Source organism: Strongylocentrotus purpuratus, unplaced genomic scaffold, assembly GCF_000002235.5.
Source record: "Strongylocentrotus purpuratus isolate Spur 01 unplaced genomic scaffold, Spur_5.0 spur5_scaffold_1, whole genome shotgun sequence".
In the NCBI taxonomy this organism is placed as follows: domain Eukaryota; kingdom Metazoa; phylum Echinodermata; class Echinoidea; order Camarodonta; family Strongylocentrotidae; genus Strongylocentrotus; species Strongylocentrotus purpuratus.
This window is the reverse complement of record NW_022145594.1, coordinates 29,024,021-29,039,003: the sequence shown is the minus strand read 5'-3', so window position 1 is coordinate 29,039,003 and position 14,983 is coordinate 29,024,021. Positions and strand designations below refer to the sequence as shown.

The 14,983-nt window shown below is 37.2% G+C and overlaps 1 protein-coding gene across 1 annotated transcript; it reads left to right on the top strand.

The window, feature by feature from the left end:
* Nucleotides 1-1,954: 1,954 nt before the first annotated feature.
* LOC100888742 (rhamnose-binding lectin) lies at nucleotides 1,955-8,691 on the top strand. Its single transcript, XM_030977996.1, has 4 exons — nucleotides 1,955-2,035; nucleotides 3,210-3,294; nucleotides 5,126-5,608; nucleotides 8,364-8,691. The coding sequence occupies exons 1-4, from the start codon at nucleotides 1,997-1,999 to the stop codon at nucleotides 8,654-8,656; spliced, it is 900 nt and encodes a 299-aa protein (XP_030833856.1). The 5' UTR covers nucleotides 1,955-1,996; the 3' UTR covers nucleotides 8,657-8,691.
* The last annotated feature ends 6,292 nt before the right edge of the window (nucleotides 8,692-14,983 follow it).

The window sequence follows — 14,983 nt, the reverse complement described above, 5'->3', positions numbered from 1 at the left end:
TGATAATGTCCTCCCGTTATGTTTTTCCATCCGTTTGTGTAAATACAAATTTAACACAACTATCAATCTTCTGCTCTGGGAACGTCAAACGTATCTTCAATTCTTATATAATATAAAAATAATAATAAAATCACCATTACTGTTATTCATCAGTCACCCCGCCAAAACGATTCCATACCGAATTTAAACCGATTGACTTTTGCTATTTGGGGTTACACTGTGTGTGTAATGTGCGTGATTTGTCTGCAATCGGGCGTTGTGGCGTGCGCCTGTAATCCAGCTAACAATGGAAGTTAAAAACTGATTCAGCAGAGGAAGCAGGTTCGAAACTGAGTCACGTCTTTCGAAGTCGGTCCCCAGACGTAAATAATCATATCTGATTGATTGATATACACATCAGTAAAAACCCAATTACACACACACACACTGCTGTCGGTCTGGGGTTGGTTTCTTTGCTGCCATTTGATTTATTTTCTATTGCATTTCATAAAAGTAAAAGATAAGTTGTCAGAGTATCATATTTCATCAAACTTTGTTAAAACAAAATTGCGGAAGAAGGACTGCCATTGTAAATAAAGTGCGTGAAAACAATACGATTTAGTGGTGGTTATTTTACCTGACTGCTAAGAAATTATAAATGCTTGTTGGTAAGCAACCAGATTGCCGACGGCTTTAGGTTCTCTCCGAGGGACCAGGTAATGAGGATTAATACCTTAATAACAACTGGGCTATCGCGCCTCCTACTAAACAAGACAGACCTAAACAAATCTTATGAATAGATGCGCATGCTTATTAGGCAGAATGGACACATAATTGATAACCTATGTAAAATGTAATATGGATCAAATAAAGCAAATGTAAATGGCATTTTTTTTTTTTTTTTTTATTACTCATGCAAAACATAATACAAAAATAATTATATCACAACAAATATGTAATGAAACTATAAATATAGTGGAAATAGCACGAGAAAAGAGGAACTAACTTGAATCAGAGCTTGTTGAAGTGTTAGTTCCTCAGATTATGAAGGAAAGATTTTTACAGTTGCTTTAAAAATAGGAAAACTTGAAATTCAATCAACAAAATATATGGGGAATAGTGAGGGGATGACATCAACTCGATAATTTGCATACAGCCTATGCAATACATGTCATTGTTTGAAATTATGTCATTCTTTAAGTTTCCATAATTTTTTTTTTGCGTCCGATTGTGTTTACCATTTCGTTTGTTTAATTTCCCATATTTATTCAATTAAACTTGCAAATGGGTCTGACATGCCTTTTAATACGTCATCGCAATGTTTGCATAATCCTTTAAAATTCAAAGGATGATGGACGCTTGTTTTAGGTTGACTTTTCGAAAGTCGTGCTGCCAGTCGTGCTCCTGATTAGTGTTGTCATTTGGAGTATAGTTCCTTTTAAAATCTATTATTCATTACCGCTACTGAGGTTTTATTCTCCTTGACATTCTTTAATTATGAAACGGTTTGTGTAAATAAGAAGTGAAGATGAAAAAGGATGTTTACGATGTTTTTGCAGTGTTTATCAACCCACTATCACCTTGGGTGGTTAAAAGTTTGGTTACGCTGTCGCACCCTACTAGGCAACCGTTTCATATCCTTATTGAACAAGTGAGGGCGTTTATTTGTTATACATGTGTATTTTGTAGATACCGCAACCATAGTTTTCAGGTTTTAGTAATTATCTGCCTGTTTGCTTTCAATGACCTTCTATCTCCATTCAAATATGTATTGCACGCAGTAGCAAGGCTGGTTAGTATTGTATATACAAAAAGTAGTGATGCATGTTGCACGAGAGGTAAAGGGGGAAAATATGCGGTCTTTAGGAGGCCCAAAATGCCACAGGGTTCGATGAAATTGACCAAAAACATCAAAGTCTAAGTATCTAAAAATCATATCTAACAAACTCATCCCTTGAAACAAATCAAATTATACCACGCCAAAGCAAGACACCTAGTGTGGCAATTGTGATAAGTGATGTTCATGGTGTTTATTGTTTGCAGTTACATCTATAAAGTAAGTTACTCTATATACTTTTTGAAATATTTCATTACTGCTATTTTTGCGGAAATATTTTTTCCCCATGGGAGGTATGTGGCAACTCAAGAAAATATGCATTATTTGCAATGGAGTATCCAAACCGTGGACTCTAGGGGGCAAGATATTTTATTATTTTTCAATTACTGCAGTGCTATAGTAAGGGTACCACTTTTCAAAGGCCCTGGTTTGCGATAAAGGGGGGGGGGAGGGGCCGTACAAAATGACGTATTTGGGGAAGAAAAGTAAGTAAGTCACTGTGTCTAAATTTCGTTCTGTTTCTAAAGAAGTCGCTATTTAAACTACTAACAGCAGCTAGCAGTATATAAAAAGTCACTACATTTTCGTCGGAAACTCATATTCGCCGACTTTGTATATCCAACAAATTCAACAAATTGTGCAAAGTGAATACTTTAATTGTATTTTTATTTTACATTTGTTTAATTGTAATAACTTAAACCATACTTAAATATTATAAGTACATGTACTTTTTTCGGGGGGGGGGGGGTGTGAAGTTCTACTTGGCCCCATTGCATTTTTATTTCATCAATGCTCTAAACTAATCAATTCACTCTCAGGAGAGCAATTCAGCCAATTATTTCAAATGGATTATAAAATAAATTGCAGTGAATACATTATGAAAGAAAATGATCTCTAATGAAATAACAACTCCGAAAAAGGAAAATCCCATCTCTACCTCCATACGAAAGAGAAGATTGTATTCAAGTGAGGGGCAAATGTGTTATGTGTTTTCTCGTTCTTGTTATGTGATGTAAGAAGAATAACCTAGGAGGGAATTGTACCGTGAAATGTATGACTCTTCAGAGGCCCTGATAATAATTATGATGAGAATTTTCTGAAAAGTTTGAATCACCGAACGTTGATGCCTTATAAAGGGTGACGTCCCATATATATATATATATATATCTGTGGGCGCATGTTCATGTGAATTTCAGCATGAATAGGCCAAAACGTTGTCATTTTGATGATTCACATGATTATTCTAATCGCCAATTATTTGCCTCTGTACTACATGTTCCACAATCAACCTTTAACAAGCATTTTAGATCTACACCTGCTCATTTTAACATTCAATGACGTGATCAGAACTCGACTTCATTTTTAAGAGAGTATTTTTTTCCTATTCATACAGATCAAATCATCAACGATGTCTATCAAGTTCTGGGCCTACTTCTTTCTTGTCTTGGGAATCAGCGCTACACACATAAGTGGAGAAGGTAAGGCGTGTGTAGGGTGATGATAATCGTTTAGAGCCCCACTGCACTACTTATAGCTACTTGCGCCCTCTATATATCAAACAATGTCTTATCAGTGCCTGTTGGTCCCCCAATTATCATCTTTTTCTATGTTAATTGAGAGCTGATTTGATGAGAAAACCACCTGTCGGTGACCTTGCATGGAGGTCTAATCCCACTGGCCAAACTAGTACAAACGGGCTTTAAACTTGCTTTAGCGTAAACATACCATATACATTTCAATGTAGTTAACAACTTTTGTTTTCCTTGAATTAAAATTCATTTTTAAAACGAATTTGAAAGGGCAATCCGACCCTCGTAATAAATTCTTTCATGTGAGAGCAGAAAATAAGAGAAATGAATGTAAAAAGTATGAAATAAATCGGAACAATATTAAAAGAATTATGAATGTATGAAATATGAGATCACTATCCTATGCGAATCTCAAAATGGGAGTTTGGTCAGTGCATTGTGACGTAGTCGCGGATAACTCTCCCGCTTTTCGTAGTACACAAATATTATGTGTTTCTCCTAACTGCTTTCTCCCTTCTACTTGGCACTACTTGAAATATATTATGGATAGCATATTACAAATTGAAAGTTTAAACATTTTGAGTCTTGGAACAAATAGAAAAGTTGTCTGACACTTCTCAAAGGTACTCTTTCTGTACAATTTTATCTCTGAATAGGATTTCTTTTTGTAATCCAGCAAAAATTGTATAAAAGTAGTTTCATATTCTAAATTCTCCTGGATGTAGCGCGAGTCGGAACGAAATTTTGGTCGATCGTCTCTTTTTCTTTTGCATGTCGTTTAACCAAAAGTACATAATTCCGCAAGAGAAACTTTGTGTGAAGTATGTTAACTATTATCCCAAATTGTGCAGAACTTAAGTATTTTGTTTAAAAAACATCTCAACAAACTTGTTCACAGGTTGCGATAAATGATAATTGTAGTTATTATTGATCATAGTGTTTACGTTTCATTTTTTGATATACAAAATGGTTATAAGTATTAACATTTGATTTAATCTTTTAGATGTGCGTCTGTTTAGTGGAAACGGAGGGAAGGGTTAAACTCCAGTACAACGGAGTCTGCGGAACTATCCGATGACTCATGGGGTATCAACGATCAAATAGATCAATATTTACAGAGATACAATCCATTTCCCATGAATATGTTGACGTCATAATATGCAAGTTCGTATTTTGAGTTCCAAGGCTATTATGATGATGTCACGATATGCTTAATGGCCAAACGAGACATGAAATGATATCTCCGACTCATACTTTATCTAAATATGAAAAACAATTGAGGGCCCCGTTGCATCCCAAGTAGCTATAGTGGATTTTGTATAGGCATGTTTTTGCATATGTTGGAATTCAGTCTGTCATATTGACCACCTGATAATAAAGCAGAAAGAAAATTCTGACGAAATTAGTATGACAGACCACTAATGAAATAAACTTGATACATGCAAACAATTGTGGCGACTCTCTTCTTTAAAACTCTCTTGGGCTCTCTCAAGTTTGGAGAATTTTTCAAACTTTCGGTCGATAGAATATAGTCTCGCAGAAGCTACTGGACCGGGCCCTGTGGTATAGTGGTTAAGGCATTGGTGTTCTAGGCCAGGGCCCAGGCTCGATTACCGGGCGGAGATGTTTTGTTTCAACCTTTGCAAAAATTCCAACAAGGGAGGATAGCAAAGGGGACTTGGATAGAAAAACTCAACATTTATTCCCTCATTTTCTCTCAATTGTTTATTATATTCTTGCTAAATTGTTATCGCTATTTCATCATACTTTCTTACACAAGGTGTGGTGACCACGGAATTACTATGTGACGGGGATCCAGCGATTTTAATCGATGGCGGCGACCTACTGATACACGTCCAATCCTCGTTTTACGGGCGTGCCACAGACGATATCTGTAATTCAACACCGTCACCGACCCCACCCGGTGCTGAGGTCATTCTACCGTGTTCCAGTCCATCGGCACCAGTCCTGATTAACAACATTTGTCATTTGGGCAGAGCATGCATTCTGGTGGCCGACAACGGTATTTTCGGAGCCCCCTGCAACGGTACCACTGAGTATCTTATGATTACATACGTGTTGTTGCCCCCAACACAAACGCTACCTACCACATCTGCTTCACCAACAACAATGCCTATCACATCTGCTCCACCAACAACAATGTCTACCACATCTGCTCCACCAACAACAATATCTACCACATCTGCTCCACCAACAACAATGTCAACCACATCTGCTACACCGATAACCACAGTAGAAAAATGTAAGTTCTAAGAAACCACTACACTAACTGCAGGGAAAGGAGAAAGATCGATACGTGCTCCTTTCTGTATCCCTCGATTTCGGTAAAAACATATGGTCGTTTTTCCAAAATCAAAAAACTGTGACAAAAGATATGAATTGTTAATTTTCAATAAGAACATCGTTTTCTGAGTTCATATTTTAATGTCCTCTACTGCCTACACACACTTGGCACAAGCCCCCCCCCCCCCTCGCTCAGTAGGGCATGTGTATGCATGTTCCCTTCTTTTGAAAGCACCCCTGTTTCCCCGGTGTGTATAATTCAATACGGGCCGGACTTTGTTGCATGAAATTTACTCCTTTACCGCAGATTTTGGGAATACGAGTGCGGTCCCTCCGACCGTGGAGTAGGGGGGGGGGCACAAGGCATACAGAAAGGAGCACGTATCGATCTTTCTCCCTTTCCTCTAATTATTTGTACAAACTCAATGAGAATAGCCTTAAAACACTCGATTTTTTTATAGAATCTATTTATTTTAGTTCATAAACTACTGTGTAACGGGCTCTGTCCTTTAATCGGTATTTTTCCTTTATGTATTTTTGTCTGTGAGGGGGGGGGGGGCGGCATTATTTGTTAACAACAATCAATGAGGCATGCCCTTAACAAGAAATTCACATTTCTTTCGGGCAATCCCATAACAAATATATGACTTTTCGAATAACGCAACTCGTGGCAGTTTGGTGCAAGGCATACTGACGCAAATGTATGAGGAAGTGAAAGGCATCACGAGAATGGCCTCGACATTTTCCGATGTTCTTCACTAATAAATTCCGCTTTCCCCTTCGCAAAAGTCAAGTGTTCAAACCATTCGACTGTTTATTTTCCATTCATAACTATCATGTCCTTTATTAGCCTCGGTCTATTTAAAAGGGTTTCAAAAATATTCAGACCATTCTCTCCTCAAATTAATAATAATAATAATAATATTCCGCTTTTACATAGCGCTAAATACACGATGTCTCTAAGTGCTTTACAGATCATTACCCTGGTCATTGGTTTCAAGCTTGCCCACACAAAATTGTATGCACGTTTTCAACTCCCTGGGGAGCATTCCAGCCAGGCGTCATTTTACAGATGCTCACAATGCTGAACAAACTATAGTTTCGCATCCTACCCATTTAACACCTGGTGGAGAGTGGCAAACATAGATTAACATCTTGCCAAAGGACGTTAGTGCTGGGCTCGGATTTGAACCCCGTACCTTGTGATCTGCAGTCAGGTGACTTATCCACTAGACCTCAAATTAACAGTTCTTTACAGAGATTTTACCAATAGAATACCAGTTGAGGCCTGTTCTAATAGAGGGTTCATCTGCACTTACACACTCGATTCATTGATCATTGCATATTGCATCTACGAACCATTTCAGCTATAAAGCATTTCGCTTATTCTGAAAATCATCATGGTTGGTGTGCGCTTCTACCCCCCTTGTTTTATTTAGTAGTATTATTACGATATGAGAGGGTATCAGTATACTGTCTTGAGATGTGTTTCTTGTTGTTTCTCCTTTGTTTCACACAAGTTGTTGTAGCGATATGCGAGGGCAGCAAAACAGTCCTGAGCTGCACTAACGGCAGGATCAACATCTGCAGCGCCCTCTACGGGAGGACCGAAGCTGATATATGTCCACGCGACAACATGGATAGCAATACAAATTGCATGGCAACTGGTGTGTTCGACACCATTTCGTGTTGCACTGGTCTTTCCCAATGTGCTGTGACTGCATCGGATAGTGTGTTTGGCGATCCATGTCCAGACACATATAAATACCTTCAGATCACTTATACGTGTGAACCCGAGAACGAACTTCCTCCACAAACCCTGAGTAATTAAGTATATCATAAGTCTAAACACGCTTGAATATAAAATAACGCAGTAAAAAAAAAAAAGATTCATCAAGAAGAAAATATTAAAATATTTATGAAGAAATAAATGGTACTACAAAAAGACATGTGATTTTATAATAACGGCGTGGCCAATCTTAAAAAGCTGCGGTCAATTGTTCACCCATACACATGTATACCATTCTTTGTATTTATCACTTTCAATTACTTCACCACTCAAATTCAAAGTTCACCATCGGCATCGAATATAGAGGTTGAAGATCGAGATATTTGACAAGGAGGGGGGGGGGATTTCCTAATAGGGGGTATCGTGTTATAAGCGACCGCTTGTGATTTCTCGCAGAGACGCGGAAGCGTGATCACTCAATACTGTGATCTGCTCGAGCTGATTAACAGATTAGCAGATCGGCGGATGAAAGGAAAGCGTCGCCGTGTTTTCAAATGCGCTAGCCTGTTGATGGAGGATACGGTGCATTCCATAAGACCATTCGGTCTTGAAAGGACAGGTCATTTTCAATAATAACTGTACTGTTTATATGGCAAGCCAAATGCCCAGTAATTCTTTTTTTTTAAGTTAGTTCATCGCCGGTAAGCTCAGTGTTAGTCACGAACACTTTGCATAAGACAGTTATGGACTGATAAAATTGATGTTTTGCGATAAAGATCGGTTTTTGCTGGAGAAACTGAGTTAATCGCCCCTAAACCATTTTGTGAATGATAAGCCGAGCTTGTCATTGGTTATCCAGAGTTTCTAACGAAAGACTAAGATCAAATCTTTCGAAAGGTAGTTTATCGGCATAAACTTATTTCCTCTAATTATTGGGCATTTTAGCTTTTCAATGACCGTCTTCTTCTCATTTGCTACATTACAGTGAGCATCGACATATGTGAGGGAGAGTGGGAACCAAGGCTCAACTGCCCGGATGGACAGACCATCAGCATTTGCTCGTCCATCTACGGCCGAAGTGACACAACAACTTGCCCGGACACCTCGGCGACAACGTCCAATGTGGACTGCATGTCACTGAATCCCTTATACGTAAGGACGACTTGCCAAGGGAGGCAGAGTTGCATTGTTTTCGCCGGTGATAGAAACCTAGGTGGCGATCCCTGCCCTGATACCCACAAGTATCTACACATTGATTATAGATGTGTCGCGGAGTAATGACACCTGTTTCTCTCTTCCTCTTGCTGTTTCTCTCTCTCTCCCTCTCTCTCTATGTATTTTTCTTCTCTGTTTGTTGTTTTTTTGGTTTATTTGTTTCTTTGCTTTATGTCCTTCTTCTTGTTGGATGTTGGTTTTAGGGGGCGGGGAGTGTGCGTGTACGCATGGGTCTGTTTTTCTCCCCCTGCTCCCCCTGCTCCCCCTGCTCCCCTCGGTCTCTATTCCCCTTTCTCTCTCTCTAACTCTTACTGGCCCCCTTCTATCTACATACATATCCCCTCTCTCTCTCTCTCTCTCTCTCTCTCTTTCTCTCTCTTTCTCTCTCACTTTATATATATATATATATAACTGCTCCCTCTCCTCTACTGCCTTTAATTCAGTCATTCATTTTGTCTTTCCTTTATTCCTTTGCTTATATTTACTTTCGTTTTCATATAATTACAGTTAAAAGTTAAAGTGAATATTGTATATTCAGCAAAGTGACGAAGTTGATTTAGCAACACATAACTTATATCCTAGGCACAGCAGTAAGGACGTGCTTGTATACAATTTTTGTTAAGGAGAACTTTATCTTCAAGGTCTACTAAGATGTAATAATATTTAATGTACAAATGTAAATCTTATCTTGCGTTTTATATAATCCCCAGCGATCTGATTTTCGAAGAAGGGTAATTCTATCATAATAGATATGGAAATCTAAACAAACATCATCTTTCTGGATGAGGTTTTAAAGGATGATAATAATACTAATATAATGCATTGGAGCCTTATCGACGAAATAAAAGCCGAATCGGCATCAATTCGTAGCCAATCGCATTACTAGCATGACATCCCTACGATTCTGAGGCGATTTAGCTTTCCTCCTCCAAGGAAGCTTGAAACCCCTTGAAATATTTAAATTGTATTAATCATGTGATCCTCGATCGGTCACTAATACAAAACAAGATGTAATGTGCACATCGGCTGCAAATTCTTCCAAAATAGGATCGTAATCAGATCAGTATGGTGTGCGCCGGGCTTTACTTTACTTTTTCGTTTTCATTAAGTATGCTCTCGAACTTTATATCATATTGAAAAGTAATTTCTTTAATATAACTTTCAGGTCTGTTAATGAACGACCTTTTGTTCACATTCTGGTATAAGATGTTTCATTTTACATAACTTGGCTTACTTCGGAACTCCGGGTCATCGCGTCCAGTCGGGTGGTCGTGTTACACAACCTTTCGTAAAATGAAAGCCGGAAATCACGTGACCTTTCGTACATTTGTTGTAGGTTTTTCACAAAGTGTCTGGTAAACCAGACCAGCTAGATGAAAGGGATTTATTTCACAACCCCCCCCCCCCCCCCGACATTTCGTGAATAAAGGGGCATGTCTTCACAAAAGGTTGGGAACTTGACCACCCTACCAGACGCGATAACTCGATGATTTGAAGTAAGTCCATAATTATCGTGTCTAATTGTAGTCGCCTTACAAATTATATCTTCATTTTATGATCTTCATTCTAGTTTATTAAGTTAAAACTTAACGTTTCATATATTATATGTTAATGCTAATGTGTTAGTTTACATTTACATTTTAATTTTGGAAAACTCCTTTTAAGTAATCGACAGTGATTGCTTTACTGCTTACATTATGATAATACTGTTGTTTATGTATACTTTAAAAAACACAAATAAGTGCTCAGCTGTGATTTTTTTTTCAAAAGCTCGTTCAGATATAAAGTTGTAGACCGTGGCGGTTTAATTGTTTTAAAGCCCCTCTGCACTAGTTTGGCCAGGAGGGATTACACCTCCCTGCATGGTCACCGACATGTGGTTTTCTCATCGAATGAGCTCTCAATTAACATAAGAAAAAGGGGATAATTGGGGACCAATGGTCACCGATTAGGCATTGTTTGTTATATAGAGGGCGCAGGGAGCTATAAGTAGTGCAGTGGGGCTTTAAAGTTTAAATGGATGGAAGTTTCATGCACCATAGGTTCTATAAGCATATTCACTGAGCTCTGTGCTATGATATACTGAAATGTGAAGTTTATTACATTTGGCAATTTAGGACCACAATAAAATCGCCCCGATTTATTGCAATATATCTAACTTCTGAGTCAGAGAAAATATCGTTTTTAAGAACAAGCGCCTATAAAATGCGATCCATAATACTTTCAGAAAATCTATGTAATGTCAATAACTATATCTCATTGTGTTGCCTATATAGAAATCGTGTTCCTATAGTGTAACACATCATTGTCATGTTCGCTCATCGCCTTAGGTTGGCAATTTTAAGGTTTTGGGGGACCGGTTTTAAGTTTCTTAAGAAAATTTGATGGCTAACGCAGCAAATGAACATGCTCAAAACGTCCAAAAGGAATATTGTAAATTCTCTTGAATTTCAAGGGGGCATTAATCGTGTTCAACCCCGCCTAAAAATAATCATTAAAAAAAACCTGGGCACGCCATAGGGATATTTGTATGTGTAAATTAACAAGAAGAAAAAAATCAGGATCATTTAATACATTTTTTATTGGTATATAGAGATTTAAGGCTTGTTCAGATAAAGCGCCATAAACTGCCAAGAAAAAGAAAACAAAAACGCCGTGGTTTTTTGTTACACCTGTTAAGAAATGGAAGCTGCGCACAAGATATAACTTGGGAGCATTCACCGAGCTCTGTTTAATGAGATGGAGACATGTGAAGAGTAGACAACATAACGTCATCATCTAAAATAACCGCCGTGGTTTCCGCTGCGTAATATCTGAACGAGCCTTTACACATCTGTGTTTGTTTGTTTGTTTGTGCTTTGTTTTGTTTTGTTTGGGCGGAAGGGTTACGTGAGTAAGATACATGTAATAATTAGAGCAATCTACAGGTACGGATTAATAAAATTAACTTTTAGTAACCCATGCAAGTGTGAACCTGCTCATTTCTATTGTATATAGGTCTATATTTACGCATCAATGAAAAAAAAAAACTTGAAAGTTGATTTCGGGTCGGGTGTGAGATGGGCGAACAAGAAGGATGGAATGTAGCTTTGACATGTGCATTATATTGACAAAATCATTTCAGTTTAAAAGCTTCTTTATTCAGATTTGAATAAGACCATTCAGAACGTATTTGATGGCTGTTCTAATAACCACAGGAACCTCCCTTTGGTATTTTGATCAACACGACCAATGAATTGATTCAAAGTTCAATTAAAGGCATGTTATTCATCTCTGACAATTGTCATGATAACAATTGTTATTTCTGACAAATATTTGTGATAGGAATAGAAGTGAAAACAAGGATGTACGAATATGACATACTGTGAAGTACTAGTATTCACGTATACAAAAAAACAAGTACTTTTTTGGATGAATTTGTTCTAAGTTCAGATATCAATTCGCCCGACCCCAAATCAACTTTCCATAAGTACTTCAATTGATGTGTATACTTGTGTATATGAGTGTCTCTGTGTGTGTGAGAGTGTGTGTTTTCTCTGTTTGTTTTAGCATTACTATTCTTTATTTAAACAAAATAGGCTAAGACATTGAAAGTGTGCACGCAGACCTTGCAAAATGCTTGGCTAAGGAGAAAATATTTTTGTTTCTTTTTCTCTCTTTTCTTTCTCTATCAATACAAAACACATTATAACGTACCAGGGGTAATTGAGGTACTAGTTGTCATACAATAATTGAACGGCTTTACTTTCTTGAGATAAAAGGGTATTGCCGCACACGCTTTGAAAATGTTTCACTCGTCGTGCCCACACGTGACATATGCTCATGATCAGCTCGTGCGATATGCCCTTATATCCCATTCAAGGCCATCCAATATACATTGTGACTATATTTGTGTCGATATTGATGCAACCATAATTCACAGATAACTTTCGCTCAGGTGATTACAATAATTAATTCCAACAAATGCAACGAAACTACCACCATTTGACTGAACATGTAACACAATCACATAAACTTTTAAGAAAAATCAACCTAAGGCTCATCGATAATGTTTTGAGGTATGGTGACTCAACATTGACATGTTTCAAAACATTAACACAATTCCAATGGGCAGTACAATATGGGATCGACTTTGGCCTATTGGTTGATTTCTTGAAAGTGTGTGTGATCGAAGTTTGCGTATGAACTTGTACTAATAATATAGTTAGCTTTTGCCAAATAAAGAAAAATTGTCATTGCTGAGTTACAAGCAAACCAACATGGCGCGGCATATATGAGAGAAATGTCGTTTCGAGACGTATTGTAAAACAGCCTCTGAGGAATACTTCAATAAGCTCTGCTTCTAGATAGTTCCTCTTTTTTCGTGCCATTACTATTATATGCGTCTTGTTTCGTTGTATATTTGTTGTAATATACTTATTCCTTGTATTATGTTTTTCATGAAAAATAAAATCATTTGAATCTTGAATCTTGAATCTAAATATAAGATCGTTGATTTGTAAAGGAATGGATATCTCAAGATGCAAATATTATTAAAAATCTGGGCATGTCCCAACTCAAAGTTACATGGCTAAATCTGTCATTGTGGCGTTTTATAGATCTTCCGCAATTTTTGCTACTCTTTCCTTTTTTATTTTGTCAATACAATAAATCATTTCACGAAATATAGCACCCAAATGACTTCATATATGATTTGTAATCAATGTAAAAGGAAACATATCATACAGACAACAATTGGATGATGATAGGTACTTTACAATGATCTCAGTATTGCATTTTGTAAAAGTTGTCATTGTTTCGTCACAATCATCAACTCTACATTTACATCTACTGTACTTTCAAAAGGTATGCACCTTTCCCACACTCACATGTGCGTGTGTTTGTGTGTTGAAGGAGGATAGTCTATACATAACAAAAGTACTGTGTTTCTACGAAATAAAGGCAGCCCTATAAAAGAAAGGTAGGGTTCATACTATGCTGTTCAATTACGTGTGAGTAAAACTTTCTGAAAGAATAGGACTTATTTAGCATTCTCAACAAAAAAGAGTAATGTAATAATAATAAGCCACAACGAAGAAGTAGGAGAGAAAAAACAGAATGATGATGATGTTGATGAAGATAGTAGTAATAATAATAATAATAACAATATAATAATAATAATGATAATAATAATAACAATGATTATGGCACAGGTGATTACGATGACGATAGTAATATTGGTACTACTACTACTAATAATAATAATGATAATAATGATGGTAATAGTAGCTATGATTATATGTAATAACAATGATAATGACTTCTTTCCTGACTTAAAGGTAAAGACCAGTTATGGTCATGCCATTGCATTGTTAAAGAAACGTTGTGGAATTGATCAGAAAAGGTTGATCATCTAGCATCTAGCATCTGCAAGGTTCTGGAATCATCAAAATGATAAGAAATTTGGCCCATTCTTCGTAAAGTAACAAGCACTATACGGAGAAAGATGTATATATGGGACTACCCTATATCTCTCACAGACCATGAGAGAAACAAATTTACCAAATATATGAATTATTAGGCGGTTTCCCGGCAATTTTTTTATCATCATGTATTAGTCAAAACATATTCTTTCACATAATTGGTAATGAGAGCTTCCATTTAATTTTTTGAAACTGGGGCGTTTCCAATACTGGTCTTTACCTTTAAAATTCTAAGTTAGGACGATGAAATAAGTTTCACATTTCATCGATATTTGGGCAGCCGGAAGCTTTAACAAAAAGTCTATACATATTTATAGGCAGTCATGTAAACTTGTTGCCGATTTGCAAGTCATCATTTCCGGTCCACGTATGAAACAAGTGAAGATAAAAGAAGAACACAAATTGTCCCCAATTTCATGACACTAGCACCGTTCTTGCATATAAGCAGAAAAACCGATGTGCAAAACAATATTGCGAACCTTGAATACCCTTTCACACAAACACACACCCACACACACGCTAAAACGATTTCCATTGGTGTGCAGATGTATGTGACTGTGTAAACAAATATGCATTTCATTCCCCTGACTGTGTCAATAATGCAAACAAAAGAGAGATGATAAATCATTATGTTTGGATCAGCTGCGGTCTGCTGTTTGTTGAAAGTCAGCTTATTGTCATTTTGTAATACCTTCCTTGTTTACCCTTCGTTTGTTTGAAGCCAGAAGGGCGTTAAGTCTGCTTTAAAGTACTGGGGCTAATGCCCTTGCCCTTTTGACTCCGAAGAGTAAATACTGTCTGATGCAAGCAAACCCGTACCGAAGTCCTGTTTTGAGGTTAAAATTAGCGATGACTTGTTGCTTCCTCAAGTGAAGTCATCCAAATTCACCTTTCTAAAAACCTGTTTATCAAAAACATCCTATATGCA